This window comes from Homarus americanus, unplaced genomic scaffold (genome assembly GCF_018991925.1).
Source record: "Homarus americanus isolate GMGI-L3 unplaced genomic scaffold, GMGI_Hamer_2.0 scaffold56333, whole genome shotgun sequence".
NCBI lineage: Eukaryota > Metazoa > Arthropoda > Malacostraca > Decapoda > Nephropidae > Homarus > Homarus americanus.
Window position 1 is genome coordinate 8,616,218 of NW_024734940.1, and position 23,203 is coordinate 8,639,420.

The 23,203-nt window shown below is 39.6% G+C and overlaps 1 protein-coding gene across 5 annotated transcripts in view; it reads left to right on the plus strand.

Annotated features, from left to right (window-relative positions):
* Positions 1 to 1,282: 1,282 nt before the first annotated feature.
* LOC121870611 (anillin-like) overlaps positions 1,283 to 23,203 on the plus strand; it is a 53,280-nt gene continuing 31,359 nt past the window's right edge. Inside the window, exons 1-6 of one of the 5 annotated variants that reach the window (XM_042372449.1) lie at positions 1,283 to 1,421; positions 10,942 to 11,074; positions 12,876 to 13,642; positions 13,802 to 13,834; positions 14,022 to 14,534; positions 15,662 to 15,927. In XM_042372449.1, the coding sequence (XP_042228383.1) occupies positions 1,401 to 1,421; positions 10,942 to 11,074; positions 12,876 to 13,642; positions 13,802 to 13,834; positions 14,022 to 14,534; positions 15,662 to 15,927 (1,733 nt within the window). In that variant the 5' untranslated portion in view covers positions 1,283 to 1,400. The remainder of the gene's footprint in view (positions 1,422 to 10,941; positions 11,075 to 12,875; positions 13,643 to 13,801; positions 13,835 to 14,021; positions 14,535 to 15,661; positions 15,928 to 23,203) is intronic. The other 4 variants (XM_042372451.1, XM_042372452.1, XM_042372450.1 and 1 more) reach the window with 4 other exon arrangements.

The window sequence follows — 23,203 nt, forward strand, 5'->3', positions numbered from 1 at the left end:
GTTACATACAAGGCGAAGAAGACCCTGGATGTAATAATATATTGTCTACACCGCCCGCAAATAAGGGATAATACTTCATTTCATAACTAAGAGGAAGTATTGCCCCGAGACAACCAAACAACAGGAAGTAAATAGCAGTTGAGGGTTAGCTGTCACTCTAACGGTTCACTGATGCTTCACGGAACTGCCTTAAGCATTTTGTTGATGGTTATTTATCTTAGTAATAATAGCATGAGCTTGTGTGTAGGTAATTAGTTATCTTGGTTGATATTATTCCTGTTTCCTTTTCAACTAACAATATCTACACAATTCCTAAATTAATAAAACTACCTGTCTATGAAACCTTGTGTGGATCATTCTAGGTAATTTTGCGTTACTTTATTTCTTATGTGCCCATTCTTTGGTATATTCCAGGGGGAGGGGTAAGGGATAATGATGTAAGCGTCGAAAATACTGCCATTGCCACATACAGTAATTACATAATGTAGTTTAATACAGACAGAGTTAATACGAATGGTTACTATTAATGGATGTAGGTGTAAACTATCGTGCGTGTGTGGTTAAAATGTCGTTTCATTATCTAGGTCGTACATTAAATCTGTATACAACAGTATGCTAAAAATCAGACCTCCATTTTTAGTACTTGAAAGAAGTAAAGAAAACGCTAATAACGATTCAAAACTTTCAAGTTAACAGTGCGAATATTTGTATATACTTCTTTATGTACGTGGACTTGTAGATCAGGCATAAACACCTGTTATTTTCGCGCCCTTGGTTTCATTATCTACCATAATTTGTTCAGTTATACGAAAGTCTGGGTTAATAGGGTCACCTTAATCTCACATAATATGGAAATGTCTGTTAACATTAGCTTGGATGAGTATATTTGTGAAACACGGTTTGTCTTGACAAATCCCTTTGAATCGTCAAAGTTGACCAATATGTATCAAATATTGTCCTTTAATTAATATATGTGTTTGGCGTGTGTAAAAATGTTATATTGTTTAAATAGGTCGCCTGAAAAAGTATTGAACTATAGGTAATTACATTTTCAGCAATCCCGTCTTCGAAATCCTATCGTTATTAATGAATATTATCGTACCCCATGGATGTAAATCTTCTTAATCAAATTTATAAATATAAAACAAAAACTGGAAAATTGGATAATATATTCATCCAGAAACAAGTTAAATTTACTATAAAAATTAGTTGGTATCTTTCTCTTTAAATTATTACAGTAACATTTCTTTGTGTGAGGGTGTAATAAGAGGAGTGAGTGTTGTCGTCCAGGACCCGGGCCGACGCATGCGCGGTGCTGGACGTTGGATTTAAAATTTTCGCCGCCGAGTGTTGAGAGGAACTTCCTGAATTGTCTTCGTTTATCGCATATTACAGTAACGATGGCTGATCCTTTTGTTCAGGTATGTTTTATTATGGTATTGTAAATGTAATTAGTCGTAAAATATTAATTGGTTTTGTTAATAGAGAATTAGAGGGTGTAAAGTGTAGTGTTGGGGTCCTCCTTCACATTACCATAAAGTTAATAATAATGTTATGTACACGACAAGTAAAAACTCAGAACTTTTATCAGTAAATATTATTCTGGTAGGATTATCAGTACTCTGTAGTTTTAAGAATTATTTTCATTTAAAAGAGGTGGTCCATTTTACGGTAAGGTTAGGTTAGGTTAGATATAGGTAAGGTTAGATTAGTTTGGATATCTAAGTACAGGGGAGACCTAAACATTAATTTTACCTTTTTTGTGTTTCACTTGGTATTTTGTGTGTCGAATTCCAATTTAACCTTTATTTACGTCGAAATGAATCTTTTGGTGTTATTACTCCCTCCCGCCATAGAACCAGACCCAGATTGCTAAGAGAGTTGTGCAATGAACTTGCTATGCCCCTGAAGATCATGTTCTGTAAATGCCTGGTTGAACAAAAGGTCTGTGATTGGAAAATGGCTTATGTGAGTCCTAACTTCAAGAAGGGCGAGCCTCACTCCACGAACAACTATAGACCGGTGAACCTGACCAGCATAGTATGTAAAGTACTTGAGAGCATTATAAGAGATGCCATGATGGAACATCTATGAAACAACCTTGTAAAGGATTGCTTACACAGTTTTATATTGGGGCGCTCCTGCTTAACACAATTACTCAAGGTACTGGATATTTGGACCCACATTCTGGAACAGGGTGGTAATATTGACGATAGATACCTAGATTTTGCCATGGCTTTTGACTGCCCCATGAAAGACTGAAAGTTAAACTGGAAGGGTACCTGATTCAGGAAAATGTCCTCGTGTGGATCGGAGACTTTCTACATGACTGCAAGAAGTGTGTGGTGATTAATGGCACGAAATCATCATGTGTACCCGTCACAAGCGGGGTACCACAGGGCAGTGGTTATCTCACTTCTTGCCACGAGTTGTTGCTATCCACACACCCCAACACCGAGATCCTCTGCCTAGGGGATTTCACAGAGTGGCTTGGCTCTGCAAGGGATGACCCAGGTGGAGCTGAAACACTCTTTTTCCTTAATTAATGATCTGGAACAAATAATGAAACACCCTACACCTGTTCCAGATCAACACGATCAACTTAATACTCCTGCTCCTTCTACTGAACCTTTGCACTTTCTTATAATCTCCACTTGTTGGGTTGCTGGTGTGTTATCCAGTTTGGATGTGAGTAAGGCGCATGGACCGGACTGAATACTCCCTCGTGTTCTGAGGGAGTGTGCTGAAGTTCTGGCCCCTATGCTTGCTCGCTTCTTTTGCCGTTGCCTCAAAGCCCAAACTTTTCATTCTTCTTGGAAGCATGCCTTGGTTCAGCCCATCCCGAAGAAGGGTGACCATTCTAATCCCTCTAACTATTGCCCTATTGCCCTAACTTCATCCCTCTGTAAGATTTTCGAAACTAGCTTAAACTCTCATTTTCTACGTCACCTTGAATGCCTTACTCTTTTGTCGGATTACCTTTATGGCTTTCACCAGGCGAGATCTACTGGGGATCTGCCTTCCTACTGCTCCCATCTTTGGTGATCCTCTTTCAGGGATTATGAGGAAACTTTCGTCGTGGCGCTTGACATCTCCAAAGCATTTGACAGGGTATGGCACAAGCCATTGCTTTCTAAATTTCCCTCTTATAGTTTCTCTCCCCAACTTTCTCTAATTTCTAGCTTCCTTGAGAACCGATCCATGGCAGTTGTTGTCGAGGGTTCGATCTCTCTCTTTCTCTACCAATAGTGGTGTCTGTCCCACAGGGTTCTGTTCTTTCACCTTCTCGCTTCCTTTTTATCAATGATTTACTTCACACTACAACTAATTCTATCCATTCTTACTCTGATGATTCTACTTTTTACTCTTCTTCACATTTTTCTCTTCCCCCAATTCTCAAACTAGATCTGTCTCTACAGCTGATATCGTTTTATCTATCAATGCGGATCTGTGCAGCATCTCCGAATGAGGAGGTAGAAACTTGATTAAATTCAATAGTAATAAAACAGTATTTATCAATTACATTTCAAAATAGAAGATCTCCCACCAATCATATTTCAGGATGCAATCATTCTGCTACATTCTAAAATAGATATGTTAGGCCTCACCATTTCCTCTAATATGTCACGGAAGCCACACATCCACAACGTTGCTAAAGCTGCCTCCCGAAAGCTGAGAATGCTGTACAAATGCCGTAGCTACTTCACTCCTGAGCAATAGCTTTAAGTTTATAAGGGATTCATTCGTCCTAACTTGGAGTACTGTTTCATATGTGGGGGGGGCTCTTCTGTCCATCTGTTAGATAGGGTGGAATCAAAGGCATTTCATCTTACTAATTCTCCTCTTTTAGTTGATAATCTCTTCCCTTTCTCTTCGCCGCACTGTTGCTTCACTCTCTCTTTTATAGGTATTTTAACGGGCAATGTTCGGTGGATGTAAAGGCCTGGGACTTTGGGATAGAAATCCCTTACCAGACCAATCAGGTTCTTAATAAAGGAAAGTCAAGGACCATGGTTTTCTGAGGAATAGCAAACAACCGTTTGAGATTGACATCTCTTTACTATAAAAAAATATAACAAAACTCTGACACCACTCAAACAATAAATAATTACTGGAGTCAAACAATTAATGGGCGTCAGCAATTAATGGATTCAAACAATTAAATGGAGTCAACAATTAATGGTGTTAATCAATTAAGGGAAGCAAACAGCCATAGAATCAAACAATGAACAGATATTTCCTACGGCAGTGGCCCTGGGGGAAGGTTCTGGAACACGGTGATGCACACTCAGGGTGGGGAAGCGTCCACTCAGCTCCACACTCGAGCGACAGCGGCCGATTGTCTTGAAATGGCAGGAGAACACTGGGGCACAGACGGAATGAGATGAATTGACGGTTATTGTATGTGGTAGTGGTAGATGACCAGAGAATTGACAGTCGATAGGTGAAGGTCTGGGGGGGACAGCCCACGAGTCCAGGACCTATGATGAGATCACAGCCAGAATTTGACGAACAGCGGGGTAGCTAGATAGTGACTGTATGGCGGCTGGGTTGAATCTGCCGGTGACCCAGATAGTCACTGCCGTTCTCACCTCTGTCCAACCGCCCCAAGTGTCGTCCGCACCAGCAAACGAGAGTGTTAGCAGCGGTAACGAGCAGGAAGATCGTTTCCGCCCTTACAGTGGATTTGGCATCCTGTGTACTGCCGGAAAAGCCGTGGGCTCATAACACTCGTCTTGCCCACGGTGCCCACCGTTTCTGTGTGGATGTCGGTCACACTAGAATAACCCAGTATTGTATAGTACATCCTTCTTTCGTCACACAGCCAAACTGTGCAATGCTCTGCCTCCTCCTGCGTTTCCATACTCTTACAGTCTGTCTCGCTTCAAAAAGCTGGTTTTCCGGCATCTTTGTGGTGTAGATTAATTTAGTCTTTCTCTTCTATTTTTTATTTCTTTTTACTCTTTATCTTTTTGCCCCCCAGGGCTTTGAAGATGAAGGATAATGTGGGGTTAACACACAAAACACCACCAAACAAACCTATAAAAACTTTCCTTACCTTGGAAAGTCCTAACACTATAAAAAGCTTACAGTACCTTATTTAACCAATGGCAGAGATAAAAGTGATTTTATACCTGCATTTATATTTTTTTGTGTTCAGTGTTTTTTCAGTGATGCTCTTTTTGTTTTTGATGTTTAAGTCACGAGGCAAATGAATGTCCAGTAAATTTTTTGGTGTTTCACTTGTTGCCATCCAAAGAATTTGAGAATTTTATAGTTCCGATCAATAGTTTAGATCAGTGGTTCTCAATCTTTTTCACTCCATTCCCCCCTTGAGGAATTTTCAACATCCTCGTGGCCTACCGTACTTCATTTTTCTCCCAGAACAGACAAACAGACAAGTGATAAAGACTAAAGAATGTTAGAGGACAGATAAATAGGACAAGAGTTAGAATGGCAAACGCACACACACATTCACATACATAACACGCCCATGCACTCACATAAAGCACACATAGTCATACACAAACATGCAAACGGGTAAACAGTAACACTCAAGCTAGCAAGCTGAAGTGTACTTTAAGCAAGAACACGCCTCCTTTGACAAGCACTGCCCAACTACGAAGAATGAGAAGAATAGTGAGTCATACCAATTAACACTAAAAATGGTAGGATTATGTAAGTAAAGAATGAGTATGAACATCAATGGCACCAATAAATAAGGAAATAATTAATAAAGGAAGTACAAATATTTCACCCACATAAAGCAGCGACCACATGAATTATGAAACAAAATAAGTAACACCAATTACGGAGTATATTATGCTTGAGTCAAGCTCAAACACAATATATGGTTCAGAGACAATACACTCCACTGTTTTCGTGATGGTATCCCAGGCCAGACTGAGATCCTTCGGTCCTATCACCACTTGCAAAGGGATGACACACGGACACGTACTGAACAAGTCAGTTCAGCAGCTCGGTCCAGCGCCTGTCACACAGACGGACTGGACCTGTGAAATCTTAAATAATCCGTAAAAAAAAAAAATGGCACCAGAGTATGTAAATATTAAAATTGTATTGTCGTTATGATTAAACAAAATGACCAAAAAAACTTAAAATTCTCTTCTGCCAAGTCAAAATAAATAATACAAGTTTTGTTTAATTCAGATTCCCAACATTATTTGGAAACGTACAATTATAACAGCTCGCCGTGGCTCCCCTAAATTCTTGCCATGGCCCCCAGGTTGAGAACCACTGGTTTAGACATTTTTAAGACACTTTTTCTTCTATAACGTTTCTATCTCAAACAATACACAGTAATATCTCTGTTAGCCGGAATCCCTTAAACCTGGAACTCTCCGATAGCCGGAATTGAATTTTACTTGGAAAATCGTAACCAAAGCCAGAATATTCCGGAAAATTCCGGCTTTGGGAATGCTTTTCCGAGGGTCACATTTTCTGGAAAATTCTTATAAAAATTTTCCTGGTACCTGGAAAATTCCGGGAATGGGGGAGTTTTTTCCGGGTTTGAGAGATGAAAATCAGGCGCATTTTCTGGAGAGAAACATCATTGAAGAGAAGTCTACTAGAATTGTTTAACTATTGATTGCAACCATAAAATTCTCAAAATTCTTCGGTTGGCAACAAGTGAAATTTTACCCCAATTTTTTGCATGTGTAAATCTCCCAAGGGATTTGAATTTCCTCCGATTGGTCAAAGTGGATCATGTAAAATTCAGATGCAAGAGATTTAAATATAAAATCCCACAACACTGTTTTTAGCGAATTTAAGATGTCAATATTGTATCCTGGTACTGTGTAGAACACGTTCATCAATTGTAAAAATGTTTTGTTGTATAGGAAACCAGGTTCACCAATTCAGTTTTTGCGGGGCCATCGCACGAATAAGATTAAATTTGGGGTAAAATCGGTAATGTAGGCTCGAAAGGTTAAATAGGGTTTAAAATTTTTTTTTTTTATTTATTTATTTTTTTAACCCCTCATTTTCCCTAATCTTCAAAGTGCTGCTCACTTTGGAAGTCATTGTCATTGACAGTGTTAAAGGAATAACATCTACATAAAGCCAGTTTTTTCTAAAAACAGTTTTTGTGATATATCTCGAATGCGACGATCAGCAATGCTACCTAGGTATGTTAATTCCTAGCCAATTCGCCAGGCCAACATACACGGAAATAAATATGATATGGTATTTGTTTACGAAAAGAAAAAACACTTCAGAGAAACCTCTTTTAGTCGTACAGTAAGTCCTTGTTTAATGTTACCCCCGACAACGTTGTTTCGTTATAACGTCGCTACTCGTTAGATACCCATGATTGTAAACAACGTCCTGCCGATTCGGTATAACGTCGTCACAGACTACAGTACTTTGTACGGTGCATCACCCTCTCACCCAGTCAGAGCGGGAGGAGGAGTCACCCTCCGGGTTTCAGTGACTCACCACCACCCTCCTCTCCCGCCCTCCTCCTCTCCACTGCCCACCACACACTCGCTCCACCTCCTCCCATGAGCGAGTACAATGCAAAATGATTAAGTTTATTTATCTTTTTGGATTTATAATATACAGTCTCTCCTCGACTTATTACAACCCGGACATGCGACGGCCATGGTCGTATAAAATATTTTTCACATTACGTATTTTCGAGTCCCGACGTTAGTGATTGCACTATGTACTGACAAAATTTTCCGGTTGTAATTCCCTTTAAAGTGGCCGGCAAACGTAAAAGTGAGAGTTCTCGTGGTGCTGAGAAGAAAAAGAGACCCTTTTTAGAATTTCTGTGTATTATATTCGCCTTTTTGACTTACGACTTGGTCGTTGGAACGGAACCCCGTCGTAAGTCGAGGAGAGACTGTAAACTATTTTCTAAAAAAAATCCATTGAATTTATGTATGAAATGTATTTTATGGAGCAAAGGGAGGCTGGGGAACGTAACTCCCGTATTTTATCTATTTCATATGGGGAAAATTGATTCTGGTACGTTTTTTTCCGTTAACGTCGCAGTTTTCAGGAATGGAACCACGACGTTAAGCGAGGACTTACTGTACCTGGGGTGGAGGTGATATGTTGTGGTAGGACAGGTACAGTAGAGGTGGAGGGAGACAGAGACAGACATTGACAATATTGAGGGACATACCTTTTAGTGTGATTGTGATGGCGTCTGTGTCGGTAGTGTTGTCATCAAGGGGGAGGTACAGAGGGAACATCCTTCTTGATGTAGATACGTAGTCTGCGTGCATGTCCTCGTGGTGGTCCATCGACACGGAGAACAGGAGTGGAGGGGCTCACAACACATGTGTAGGCATAGGTTTTGAGGGCAACAAACTTGTTTTGCAAGCCATTTAGGTTCCGGGTGAGTACCTGCAGTCCTGTAGTGGAGCTATACATTGTGGTGTATTTGACTGGTTACTGGCGAGCCGGCTGGGAACGTGTACCCCTGGTGTGGACGGATGGGTCCCAGGTGCCGGCATACTGGTGGGGGATGGGGAGCCGGGGGTGGTGTCCTCCAGGTCCAATAGGAGGCCCTGGTGGAGACAGCACAGAGACAGGAACAGGCGCATCTTGCAGTGAGTGGACAGGTTGAGGCACCACGTGTTGTGGTGATTAGGCAGGACGTGGCTCGGGAGCAGCAGAACACACCGGGGCGGGCCTGGTAGGCGCCACACCAGTAGTGATGGCCGGCGACGGTGGAGTAGGCAGTGAGTATGAGGGGCTCACAGGGGGGCTACCAGCTTGTCAAACCAGAAGAGGGGGGTGACTGGGTGGCAGCAGCGGGCAAGAGTAGTCGGTGTAGGTTGGAGATGGCGGTACAGTGTAACCAAGAGTTTTTCATCCTGGTTGGTAAATTCGTGGAAGAGGGATATGATCTGTGTTGTCACTGGAGAGGGGTTGTTGGGGGGGGGGCACCTGTGGGAGCACAAGGTCTGACAGCGTCAGAGTAGAGATGGGAAGGAGGCCCAGTAATAGTTGAGTTAGGAGATGTCTGGGACTGCTGTGTTGCAGCCAGGTGAGGCCAGGCAGGGGTAGATGATGCTCGAGACAGAGGAGGGGAAGCAGAGGGTGGCAGTCTGGTAGACGGGGGGGTTAGCGGCCTTTGGGGAGGCTTTTTCCCTGGGACAGGCGGACGTTTGGGGCATTGCCTTGAATCAGCATTGTTCCGGCCACCACAAATACAGCACCTGGGGTTAACAACATGGCCCACACTACCCCTGTTAAGGTGGTCTTTAATTTTCTGTGCACAGACCTCGGAGCGATGGTTACATGAACAGAAGCGACATCTGGGGCGATCACGTTGGCAGCAGGCGGTGAAGGTGCGACCCCAATGGGAACAGATAACACAAAAAGCAGACCCGGGGTGATGGGGTTCTGCATAAAGTGGAGGGAGGATTGGGTTGGCCTCAGCAGTGGTTGGGCACTCCCTTCCATTTAACTATGACAGCTGCTTGTCGGGTCTTCCCCAGGTAGTGCTGATATATACTAAGTATACGAGGATTAAAGTCACGAGCATCTTCGATAGTAGCGTATAGCGGGAACTGTTCAACTAGTATGAGGCAACATTCCTCTGCGTCCACTGGTGGGGGCTCCAGGACAAACATATATATATATATACTGTGTATATATATATATATATATATATATATATATATATATATATATATATATATATATATATATATATATATATATATATATATATATATATATATATATATATATATATTTCATGTAAATCCACAATGAAAATGTGGATAAGTTAAATCTATATGTCAGATTGTGTGTGCATGTAACTGAATGAAAAATATGAAGTGAGCTCTGTAAATATACCCAAAATTGCGAGTTGAGAAATAAACACGACATAAATCCTTCCTTAGCTTGGTAGGGAGAGTGCTGGGGGAGGGGTATGGCCACCCCAGTTGACTCGAGGGGACACGCGATTTGAGTTTTTGCCAGGATTCAAATGCATATAGTGGGGGAAGCTTTGTATCTCAAAATAGTGGTGTCAATTTAGTAAATTCGTTTAAGAGAATTTTCATAAATCACTTGTCCAAACTCAGGTCTCAAATGTTTTTTCTTAACTTTGTCGACCGCTGCATGGTTCATGTGTAGTGGTCTCCTTGTATTCCTGGAGGCACTGGGTTTGGTCTTGGGATATATTCATCGATCAAATGGTTCACCTTAATGGTTATGATATTCAGTGTAGTGTCTGTTCTTGTATCTTAGTGAATCAGGCCAGTGAATACCCTTCATCCTGCTGTAATTACCCTTGTAATACTGTATATGATCCTTGGTCTGCTTATGTCATGAACCAAGTAAGAGTTGAATCTGAAGGACAACGTTATGTGGTGACTGGTACTAACAGGGAACTAGGTGTTCCAGCTTGACCACCACACCCTCCTCGTTAGTTATGATGAGGTCCAATGGTTTGGGTGTTTGCTTCCCTCTGTACTGAGTTGGATCTTTAACATGTTTGGAATAGAAAATTGTCTCGAGTTTTTACAAAAAGAGTACTGTAGTATATTTTGTTGATTTATAATATATTGTATGTGTACAGTGGCATTTGCATGAATAAATACAGCTCTGTGTCTGTCTGCGAGATGTGTAGTTTAGACTCGGAAAACTTTCCAAATACCCGTACAGTGCCTGGAAAAATTGCAGGGATGTGATTTTTTCAAGATGAGAAAATTCGTCCCCATGCTCATAAATCTCTCACTTCCTGAACCGCTCTGCATCAATTATTTTGGCTAATGGAGATAACATTGTTACAGTAGTGTATGTCTGCACAATTACAGTATAATTATTTTGATAACTTGGGAAAATGCAGATTAATCATGTGCTCTGGCAAATAATTAGCCTTCCCTATGTTGGTTATTTATGAATGTATCATTTTGTCATTGTAATTTATTTAATTTTTTTTCATCTCAGAGGATGATGGCAAGAAGCCAAGCTCGTCGAGCAGGTATTGGAAAAACTGCAGGTAATCTGAACAACAAGGAGAACGCTAGTATTTCAGATGACACCCGCTCTCGGCTGAAGCAAATCAACTCAATATATTCAGGTCAGTAAAATGGATTAGTCTTTGAGGAGATTCAGAATTTAAGAATAGGTTATTTTCTACATAATTTAATAATAGTAATATTCTAGAATGGTTCCCTGACTTTAAAAATAACTTAGTAAAATCTTGACCAACACGAGGGAAGGAGGAGAATTTACTGAAGATGACATTTTATAAGTATCATTATCCCTTGCTTTTATATATATGTTCCAGTTTAGTGGAGACTAGAGTTATTCTCACCATTGCCACCTTCATGTTCCTGGCGTGATGTTTATTATACCGCCTGGTAACCTCTGTAACTAGTTGTGGAATGTCAGGTAATCCCATTTGCTAATCACCTTGTAACTCTTGTAGCTAGTTACTTTGTAGTTGTTTCACAGTACTTAATGTTTACACAAACACTAATCTGGCTTTTCTGTTTGTTTACCAAAGTATCTGCTGTATATGCTCAACTTATGGTTATTAATTAGAAATTGACCAATAGAAAGCAACCGTCCTTTTATGAGAATATAGGAGGTACCGGGTAATTTACAGAGCTCCTTTAACATGTCTGTTGCATGTGAGATACAGGGGTTAAGTCCACTGAGGGCTGGGCACTTGGTGATATCTGTGTAAAACAGAGGTGTGTGGAGGACATGGGAGTGTCATCCAACACATGAGGCATGCATAGTTGCTGTTTATATAGTTAATTTTGGTAGTGTAATTTATAAATCTGCTACATGCATGTAAATAGTCCACATATACTGTACTGTATATAAGAACTACTATCTTATGTTGACAGTCTGTTACACTTCAGTGAATGAAAATGGACCATCACTAAACAGTCTAACTTTACTAGGCACACATCAGAGTTTGGCATTAATGAGAAGTCCTTTCATGTAAAATCAGACAGCTCAGCAATATTTTTCATTTGCCAGATCAATGGGTGTCAGTGACTTACTTCCTGCTACTAGAAATTTCACTAATGTTTTCCTTGTTCTGCCAACGAATTTGCATTTAATGCAGGAAAATGTATTGGTTGGTATCTCAGTGAAGAAACACAGTTAACAACAAATAGCCATTCTAGAATATTGTACTGAATTGGTAAAGTTATACTACTGTACTGGAGACACCATAACATAAGTAGAGGTTAAATAAATAATGCCCCTAGTTTTAACTCTACAGCACCACAGTTCCTTAGTTTGTTCATGTAAGGTTTTGTTTAACACCTTCCATTATTCAATGTCCCTCAGGTCTTCTCTACAAATTCTGTAATGAGTGTCTGCAAATTAGAAGATTGTTTTCAAATGTCAAGAATTTTTTTTATTTGTGCAGCAAAAAGTTGGAGTGTGCTAGGACTACCAGTAGATATAAGTGCCATACCTACAGTATTCAGAAAGTAATGTATAAAGTACTGCATTATGTTATTGGTTGGGGCTGTGCATGAAATGTGAGTAAAAATAACACTGTGGTCATATTATAATGGCCTAGAGTGAAGATTGTTGCAGTTTAATTAACTCGGTGTACAGAATAATACATACTGTACAGTACAGTGCTTTGTTAAAGTGCCAGTCATTAGGAGAAGTTGAAAGTGAAATTAAAAACAGTTGAAGTGTTTGAAAAATTGATGATACAGTGTTCTGATAGTTTGAATGGAGATTGGTGATGGGAAGACAGTTGAATTTTTTATTTATTTAAAATTTTTCTTCAACAAAGCAACATTCAAGGTATCATGCAAACCATGGTGAGTTGGGAGAGGTTGAATGTGGTAACTGTTTCGGAATCAAGGGAAACTTAATTTAATGTATTTTGTTTTTTACCACAGATGACACAAAAGCTGCTGCTCCTCTGAGAATGAGTAATGGTGATCCTGCAGACTCAAGCAATGCCCTGCCTTCAGTGTCAACAAAAATTGATAAGAGTCCAAACAAAGTAAACTCAATGTGTGTAACAGACTTTGCACTGAGTGAGGGCTCACAGCTTAAGGTCACCTCAGCCACAGCTGTTGTGGATGAGGGCTCCACCTCTCCTCGCAAATCTCGTCTAAATGTTCTAGCTCGGAGGTGCCAGGAGATGAGGGAATGGGATGATGACTACGCTTATCATTCCAACAATCATGGCTCTCAGGTAGAAGTAGGGGGTAGCTCAGCCTTTGGTATGAATGGCTCATCCAAAAACTTAAATGTTTCTAAACTTAGTACAAAAATAACTCCACATAACTCTTCTGTGTTAAAAGTAGATGGCAGAACAGCTATAAAGACTAACGGTTCTTTAAGCCCACGTCACTCTCCAACTTCACTAAACATTGGAATTACTACTCCAAAGTATTATTTTGGTGAAGTACCTTCTAGTATGGATTGTAGTGACAGTGGTGGTAGTGAGTCTCCAGCTCTTTCTTCTAACATTAGCATGGCAACATCTTACAACACCCCTACCTCCTCTTCCTCCACCTCCTCCTACTCTTCTGCCCATCAGTTCATATATCCTTCAAAGTTGGAGATGCCAAGAAACAAGACAGCTTTGCATCAGACTGAGAGCCCTTCCTCACCCACAAAAAAGCTTGTCTGGGACCGAGGCATGCTTAATTCATTGGTAAGTGCATATCTGGCATTAATGCAATTAGAAATTACATGACAGATACACTTATTCATTAGTTGTAACTTCTTGGGTGAGGATACATTGCATGTTGCTTCAAATAACCTACTTTTTCTCAGCACCTTGCATGCTTAACACCTGATTAACTTTTTGCAGATATATTTTAATGACGATTTACAAGAAGAGTTGGTAAGTTTTTTTTTCATTGTCAGCTGTAGTTGTGGTGTGCTTAATTCACCAACATGCTGAATTTGTTATGAATTATGGTTTAATGACATACTGTACTGTATTTTGATGTGTGTGTGTGTGTGACTTGTTTGCGATACTTTCCTTTTATAGCACTTATGAACTACTCACACTGCCTTAATGTCTTCAGGAGGCTCAGGGTTTTACTCCTACCGATTCCCGATCGAGGCTCTACTATGACTTCAAGAGAGAACGTCAACAACAACAAAAACCACCCCGTGAATCTAGTCCAACCAAATCAACAATCCAAGCTGAGGAGAAAATCCAACCACCTGTAAGTCCTTCTAAGGTGAGAGGCATGAGTCTAGCAGAATTTGTTAGAAGTACCAGTCCAGATAAGATGAAAAGTACAACAAAAGCGAAACAAATTGCTAGCTCTAGTTTCTTGCCTTCATCACAACCATCTAATGCCAGCTTACTGCCACTACCTGCTACCAGCTTATCAACACCACCACCTGTTGCCAGCATACCACCACCGCCACCACCTGTTGCCAGCTTGCCGCCTCCAACCCCACCTAATGCCAGCTTACCGTCACAACCCCCTCCTCCGCCTGTTGTTGTGTCCTGTCTTCCTAAAAGTCCATGTGGGAGTCCTACCCGTCAGTTTACACGAGTACCCAGTCCTGAACCCCAACCTATAAAGGTAGGAAATTACTCTTACCGTATACAGGTATTTAAATTGTGATATGATGAACAAGTCTTTGGCCTGACATTCATTGCTGACTCTGCCTTCTTTCATTCCTACATTATTCACTTGTCTGCTGACTGCTTTCTTTCATTCCTGCATTATTCATGTGTCTGCTGACTGCTTTCTTTCATTCCTACATTATTCATGTGTCACTGCTGACCCTGCCTTCTTTCATTCCTACATTATTCACGTGTCTGCTGACTGCTTTCTTTCATTCCTACATTATTCACTTGTCTGCTGACTGCCTTCTTTCATTCCTACATTAAGTGTCTGCTGGACTGCTCTTTCTTTTCATTTACATTATTCATGTGTACTGCTGACTGCTTTCATTCCTACATTATTCATTTGTCTGCTGACTGCTTTCTTTCATTCCTACATTATTCATGTGTCATGTGTCTGCTGACTGCTTTCATTCCTACATTATTCATTTGTCTGCTGACTGCTTTCTTTCATTCCTACATTATTCATGTGTCTGCTGACTGCATTCTTTCATTCCTACATTATTCATGTGTCACTGCTGACCCTGCCTTCTTTCATTCCTACATTATTCATGTGTCTGGTGACTGCTTTCTTTCATTCCTACATTATTCACGTGTCTGCTGACTGCATTCTTTCATTCCTACATTATTCATGTGTCACTGCTGACTCTGCTTTCTTTCATTCCTACATGGGAGAAAGGTTTTCAACCTTGAAATATACACCTTAAATTTTACTTTTTTTCTCTACTTTCTGAAATTTGGTTACATTATTTGGTAAATGAACCGCCCACTACTGCCACCACAACAACTATTACTACAGTACTACTAAATAAAAAATATAACCATTTCATTTCGGTGATTCTCCAATACTGCATAGCATGTTCATTATTTTGTGGTCTACCTCTTGCAATTGCTGAAATAGAATTTCTTGTCTCTCTCACATGGGTGTGCTTCATATATCCATATCACCGAATTGAGCTTTATTTTATTTACTATTATTTTTTTTAATCACCTTTCCATAGACTTAGACAAAAAATTGTGGATTGAGAGTTAGTAGTAAAATGTTGATGAACCTTCTAAACTCAACACTATTTCTGTTATAAGGAACGTGCCCGAGACACCAGTCCATCTAAAGTTGGGGAAATGCGCAGCCGTTGGGAGCAGCACATCCGTCAGGCGTCTCCAGAACGGTCAGATCGTTCACGTAGCCCCAAGAAGTCGGTTCCACGGTGTGTGAGCCCCAAGAAGATTCCTGCTGTACATAGTGCTAGCCATATTAATAACACAAGCCCAAAGAAGAATGAAGGTCCCTCTACATCCCACAGTCCAGTGAGGAATTGTAGTCCTGTTCGCTCACGGAGTCCCCACAAGTAAGTGAGGGAAAAAGTTATGTCTACTAAAAACAACACACACACACATACACACACACGTTCACATACACACGCACGTACACACAAAAAAACCGGGAAATGTATAGTAAGTTGCTGATTTACGTTGTACAGCTACTCCTCGACATAGGACATACTCGGCCTACCACCACCTGCACATACGACCTGCCTCAGTCGGTACGACCACCCGCACATACGACGGCTGCAGTCGGTACAGGTTGACAATCCCTTATCCGAAATCCTTGGGGCCAGGGGCATTTCGGTTTTTGGAATTTTTTGGATTTCAGAATGGTTATTTTTTTTAATGTGTATTAGCTCACCCGGGCATAGATCACTGACCCACATCAGGGCCTGGGGAACGAAAATATAATAAAAATTATAATAATAATAATAATTCATAGGTCCAGGTAGTGTTTCTCACTTTTGATCATTTTTTCATTCTTGTACCTGTATTTCTTTATTATTATTAATATTTTGTTATTACAGTATTATTGTTATTATTATTAATTTTATTATATTTTATTATTATTATTACGCTGGCTATTACTGATGGTAAAGAAAAAAATGACTGATAGCCAACGTATGTACGCACTCACTCATGGAAACATTGAGGCGCTCAGCATTACATGGGGATAAAGCGCCACCCTAGGCAAAATTAGTTTTCTGATGGATATCACTATTTTCACCCTCACTCTACATGTTGGCATTGGATGTAACCCCCTAGGTAGATTAGAAGTATGGTTGAAAGTCTTTAAAAAATATGGTGTCATTTTGCCTCAGGCCGAGAACTATGTATCTGGCTGTGTGCTCAGTAAGTAAAGGTGGTCACATCCCGTTCAGAGTGAGAGGAGCGATTTCTAGATAGGGTAGAGAAAGACTTTGAACAGCACTTGATTGATTATGATGAGGCCATTAAACTTATACGCACTCCTCGGGATTTACGTAACTTCAACTCGCTACAATCGTCAGGGATAATAAAACGAAGGAACTAAACAAAGTTAGATTGTAATTCTATTATCATAATACTGTTTATACCCAAGGTTATGCAAATTTTCTCCTCCTTTGTATGTTAGTTACGTTGGGGGAGGGATGAGTGTAGTGGTGTTTCCTTATACCGAACAATACTATAAATCTTTGGTTAATAATAGGGACAGAAAGATAAATACTGATAGGAAAATGAGTTTTTTATTATTATTTATTTTTTGAGGGGGGTGGGGGGGTAAGACGAATGTTGTTTTTGGTGATCGTTAACTTGGTTTACAGTATTAGCCCACAATAATAATAAAATTTTGCAGAAAAACGCAACTACAGGGTATTGTTGGTTTGAAGATCAAACAACCATACATGATGGGTAGTTATTCTCATTCAACGTGTAATAACTATTCACAATACTAACTGGGAGAGGGATTGAGTTGCATGATAAAAAAAATTAACTCTCTAGCTTAAAAAACAACAAAGTTATGGTTGTTTGAACTTAGAAAAACTTTAAATGCGTTTTTCTCCACTTTTTAAATTTGGCGCTTCACCCCCTTGTAATGCGGAGCTCTTCATTTATCTTAAGAATACAGGTACTCCTCGACTTACGACCACCCGGACTTACGACCGCTGCAGTCGCATAAAATATTTTTCAAATTACGTATTTTCTAGTACCGACGTTAGTGATCGCGCTGCGTACTGACAAAATTTTCGTTTGTAATTCCCTTTAAAGCGGCTGGCAAGCGTAAAAGTGAGAGTTCTCGTGGTGCTGAGAAGAAAAAGAGACACCCATTTTATAATTTCTATGTATTTTCGACACGACCAATTCGACTTGTGACCTGGTCGTCGGTCCTTAACCCCGTCGTAAGTCGAGGACTGACTGTACAGTATGTGCAAAAGATTCATTATTGTTTAATACTGAATATCTGATTGAATTAATGTTTATGTAGCAAAATATACAATACAATTTAATAATACGTAGAATATTAAAACACACAAGAGGAGACGAGACTGCATTGTTTTCGTTTGTTTACACCCATGACGATGGATGGACAAATGAAAATGAAGAAAATGAGTCCCTGGTTATAGCTGTAGTAAAATTAATGTAAATTTTTTTTATAATTAATGTTATTTAATGTACAGTTGAAGTAACCACTGATGGTAAAGGAAAAAAGTGAGATGGATTGCGCAGGGCCATCATATGTACACACGCACAAGTGAAAACATAGCATCATTTCTCTCCATATGAATATGAAAGCAACACTTATTACTGTTCATGCTTATGAATGTCAAAAAAAAAATTCCACTCGCCAATGGTGGCAAAGTAAAAAAATTAAGGACAATCAATGTTGTGAATTTGTGAGGTGAGGTTGGGGTAATCTGTTGGTGTGTTTGTGTTCCAATTTTGCTCTTGTTCAAGTTGCATAAGTTCTTCATTTGTTAGGTCTTCTCTGTCACTGTTTAATAACTCCTGAACATTATCTTCATCAACTGAGCACTCTCTTAAATTTTTTCTTCATTCTTCCAGATAGTTTTCACTGTTGATTTTGCCATCCCCGAAGTGTATGAAATATCCACAGACCTCTCACCTTTTCCATATCGTTTTAACACATCTAGTTTCTTGACTAAGCTTATACAATTTCTTTTAGCTTTTAAACCATCACTCAAAGAATTAAAACAAAAAGAAGCGCAGATTTAACCCGAGAACTGCAGGACCTGGTTTCCTGTCCCAGCTTCGTGTGTGGCAAAACAGAATAAAAATACAGTAAAACCTTGATAAGTCAGACATCAGTATATCAGAATTTGCCTTTTTTGGACCCTGAGATCTCTGGTCACTAGAAATACTGGGGGGGGGGGTTAAATAAAAAAAAATCTTATGAAATGAACAACACTTACTGAATACTGTACAGTGGTCTAATCGGATTTGTTATAGGCCTACTGAGGACTAAGGCACTTAAGTATGTAAGCAGGTTGGGGCTGATCCGGTGTTGCCACATTTGACAGGTTTATTTATACCTGTATATTGATTCAGTATTATATTCTCCTATGATTGGCCTCTTATGGTTTATCATGATTAGTATAACATCTTCAGTAATAGAGAAAAAATACAATACTGTATGTAATTTGTAATATGACATAAATAAAAGGATAAGTTGTATCAGAAGGTTGTTTACTGAAGATGCGTTTGTGTAAGAGATTTAAGCAAATGACCAGCTTACAACAGAGGTCACTATAATGCACTGTATAGTACAGTATTTGATGTGAAGATACCTTCTTAAAAACATTATTTACTACCTTTGAGTTTATATGATGACTCAGTTTGGCTACTGTACACTTTGACAAATGATTAATTAATAAACCAGGGTATATGCAGACACAATACTTTACACTACAATGTATTACTTATTAAGTGGTGATAAATACACTGCAATAGTATTTATTAAGTGATGATAAATACACAACTGTACTGTGCCAATTTACTGGGTGTTGAAGACAGACATTGTGGTAAGTCAGTCAGCTGTTTGCTCTTTGTAAACAATGACTCGTGGTTTTCAGTGTGGGATTCTTTTTTTTCATGAAAGCTGATTCTTTTAGGATAATATTTTATCAACCTGGCACCAAATGATCCTAAATTATGAGAATTATGGTGGAATTGCATAAAGAAGTGTTAAAGAAATCTTGTGGGAGGGAGCCACCCACCCATGCTACCCCCATACCCTTCTGTCAGCTGCTCCCAGGTAAACATTCGTCTTCCACATAATATATAGTAGGGTCGAGATATATCGCGAGACAGGGTCCAATGATGTTCGCCATATACTAAATCGTGATATATAATTACCTGTACATGTAATCAATGGGGAAAATAGGGTTAGCTTCTGGAGGCCAATAAAAGTGACTGAACTTGACTTAACGAGTTTATTTTATGACTAACTAAAGCACCAATGAACACTATGCTCGGGATCACCACCCTAAGCCCGGGTGGGCTATTCCCCGAAATAAATTAAAAATAAAAGGAACGCCAGACTCGGCAGCTGACGTGCCATCCCGGGAACACCAGATTTGGCAGCAGACACCACACTGCCACCCTCACTTGACAATCGCACACCTACATAAACGAACAAACCAAAAATATTAGTTACAGTATTAAATCTTTTCCATTAAGCTTTCCATTTTCTTCACTTCACTTTTCACGACACTAGGAACCCATTTACACTCACCTTAGAAGTCGGAATCTGCAGCAGAGTCGGCTGCTGACTCGTCACTCGCGCCGCTCGACTCTCAGCCAGCCTCCTCCTGCTTTCATTAAATGTCTTCTTTGGCATCTTTTTCCAGTTTATTCCTGTCTCATCACAATTCCAGATTTGGTCTGGAGTATAGCCACCTTCCTCAACCACTTTTTTTCAAATCTATCTTCACTTTTTCCGCTGCAGCTGTGTCGGCTGATGCAGCTTCTGCTGACGGACACACGCAGCATAATTCAGCTCTCTTGATGAAGCTGTGAAGCCAGCCTTGGCTAGCTGTGAATTTGCATTCACTTCCTGGCTTAACTTCTCGCTGAAGCAGACGTATCTGTATTTCCATTGCCCCATTCTTTATCATTGGACCTGATATAGCAACTTTACGGCATTGTGTGTTTTCAAGAGCTGAATCAGAAAGGCTGTGCTGGCGAGCGTGAATGCATGAATGAGCAGCCACGGTGCCGCCTCTGGTGAGCAAATAACGCACTTGTTTGCCATGGCGGTACATTTGAAATATTTCCTGCCCGATTTCCTTCGCGAAATAGATTTATCGCTATATATTGGAAAATGTCAATAATTTTGGTAGTTGCGATATAAAAAAATCGCTATATATCAGCCCTACTGTACTCCTACACTTATTTGTTCTTTTTATCTTTGTAGTACTGTACAGTATACAGTTTTCTCTTTATTCCTAAGACAAATTCTGTTGTTACTTATATATAACACTTTACAGCAAATACCGGTAACAATAATCTCGGTGACAACAGTAATAACATAACTGATTTTCTTAATAAACAGTTCAGATAAGCAGTGTTATCTCCAACTCCCCCGCCCCAAATATTCTCCTTTTTTTTGGACTTAAGCATTTTGCTGATTGGGGTCTGCCCCCAATTAGTTTGATTTATTGAGGTTCTACTGTATATAACTTTACATGTACAACCAAAATATGAATTATCTACACTGGTTTAGTTGTGGTACTGCTCGGAACACGAAATTCACTGGTGATGTGGTGTGTGGTGGAGAATGCTGATAGCACCGGAGGTTGTAGAAGCATCACTTTTGGGGTAGGAGAGGACGTGTGGGCAATGTATCTGTCTAGTATTTTAGTAGTTAGCATATTATATAACAAAACTGACTTAGTCTTTACTAAAATGTTCACTAATGTTTACAAAGTACTTTTTGAGTTATTTTCCAATCACTTATACACTAGTCTATTACTGTACATATATTTACCAAAAAAGTAAGCATTTCAATACAGTGACCCCTCGTTTAACGAACACCTCGGTTAACGTAATTTCGATTAACGAACTGCCTTCCATAAGGATCTTCAATTCGTTTAACGAAAAAAATTTCGCTTAACGAACTTCTTACGAACCGACCTCAACATGTTTTCGCTTGCACTGACCGGGCAACCAGCTTTAGTATCAGTCCGCCAATACATTAATCAGTTCTAGGGCTTAAATTCCTTACTATTTTTGTAAATATCAAGAAGTTTATACTATTCAATAATTTTAAAAGTTTAATATTCAATTTTTTAGTCATTTTAACAATTATTGAACATAATTGAAGGTAAAGTGACTAGTTTAATGCGCGGCATCCAGCCTCTTAACACAGCAAACAGGCGTCAGTCTCTCTCTGTTTTCACTGGAGGTAACATCTTGCTTGAGACTCTCTTCAACTAAACGCTTTTTTTCTGTGTTTCCAAGCAAATTATTGGTCATTTTGAAAATTATTTTACATATTGACAATATATAGTGCAGTGCAGTGTTACTTTAAAGAAAATATTCTTTATTTACAGCTAGTTTAACTTTGAAAAATACGTGTTGCCATTGTTTGAATCCAGCATGGGGCCTAAGAGATCAAGAAAAGTGATTTCAATCCAAATAAAGCAGGAAATAATAAAAAAACACGAACAAGGTATTAAATCAAATGCGCTATGCAAAGAATATGGCATGTCGGCATCAACTGTGTCGACAATTCTTGCACAAAAAGACAAATTTAAGGAAGTGAACGTGAGAGACAAATCTACAAGAGTGTTTAAAAGTAGATCCCTAATCGTAGAAACTGAGAGGTTACTTATCATCTGGATTAGGGAAAAACAGATGAAAGGTGATTCAGTTTCTGGTGATTTCATTTGTGAAAGAGCCAGGGAGATTTATGAACATTTAAAGACAGATCAACCTGGTTCTTCAGGAACAGAATTTGAAGATTTTCGGGCTAGCAAAGGCTGGTTCGAAAAATTTAAGAAAAGAAGTGACATTTTAAGTGTTGTTAGGCATGGTGAAGCTGCTAGTGCTGATAAAGAAGGGGCAGCAAAGTTTTTAATTGAATTTAAAAAACTGATGGAAGAAGAAAATTATCTTCCACAGCAAGTGTTCAATGTTGACGAAACTGGGCTGTTCTGGAAAAAGATGCCCAAAAGAACATTCATCACCAAGGATGAAGCCTCTTTACCTGGGCATAAACCCATGAAAGACCGTCTCACTCTATTGCTTGGTGCCAATGCTTCAGGGGATTTCCGACTGAAGCCTATGCTTGTCTACCACTCTGAAAACCCCAGGGTGTTCAAGCAACAGAAAGTGGTAAGAACAATGCTTGGAGTTTATTGGAAGTCCAACCGTAAGGCATGGGTGACAAGACAGTTCTTTAATGAATGGGCTGTTGATGTGTTTTGCCCCTCTGTCAAGAGCTACCTAACCACCAATAAACTTCCTTTAAAGGCTCTTCTCCTCATGGATAATGCTCCTGGTCATGACCCTGACCTTGCCAGAAATTTGGAGTATAAATTTGACTTTGTGAAAGTGTTGTTTTTGCCTCCAAACACTACATCACTCATACAGCCAATGGACCAGAATGTGATCAGCAACTTCAAGAAGTTGTACATGAAGAAAATGTTTAGGAGGTGTCATCAGGCAACTTCCATTGATCCTGAACTAACACTGAAACAGTTCTGGAAGACACAATTCAACGTCCTGGAGGCTGTAAAATTGATTGTGTCATCATGGCAAGAAGTCTCCAATAGAACCCTCAATTCTTCATGGAAA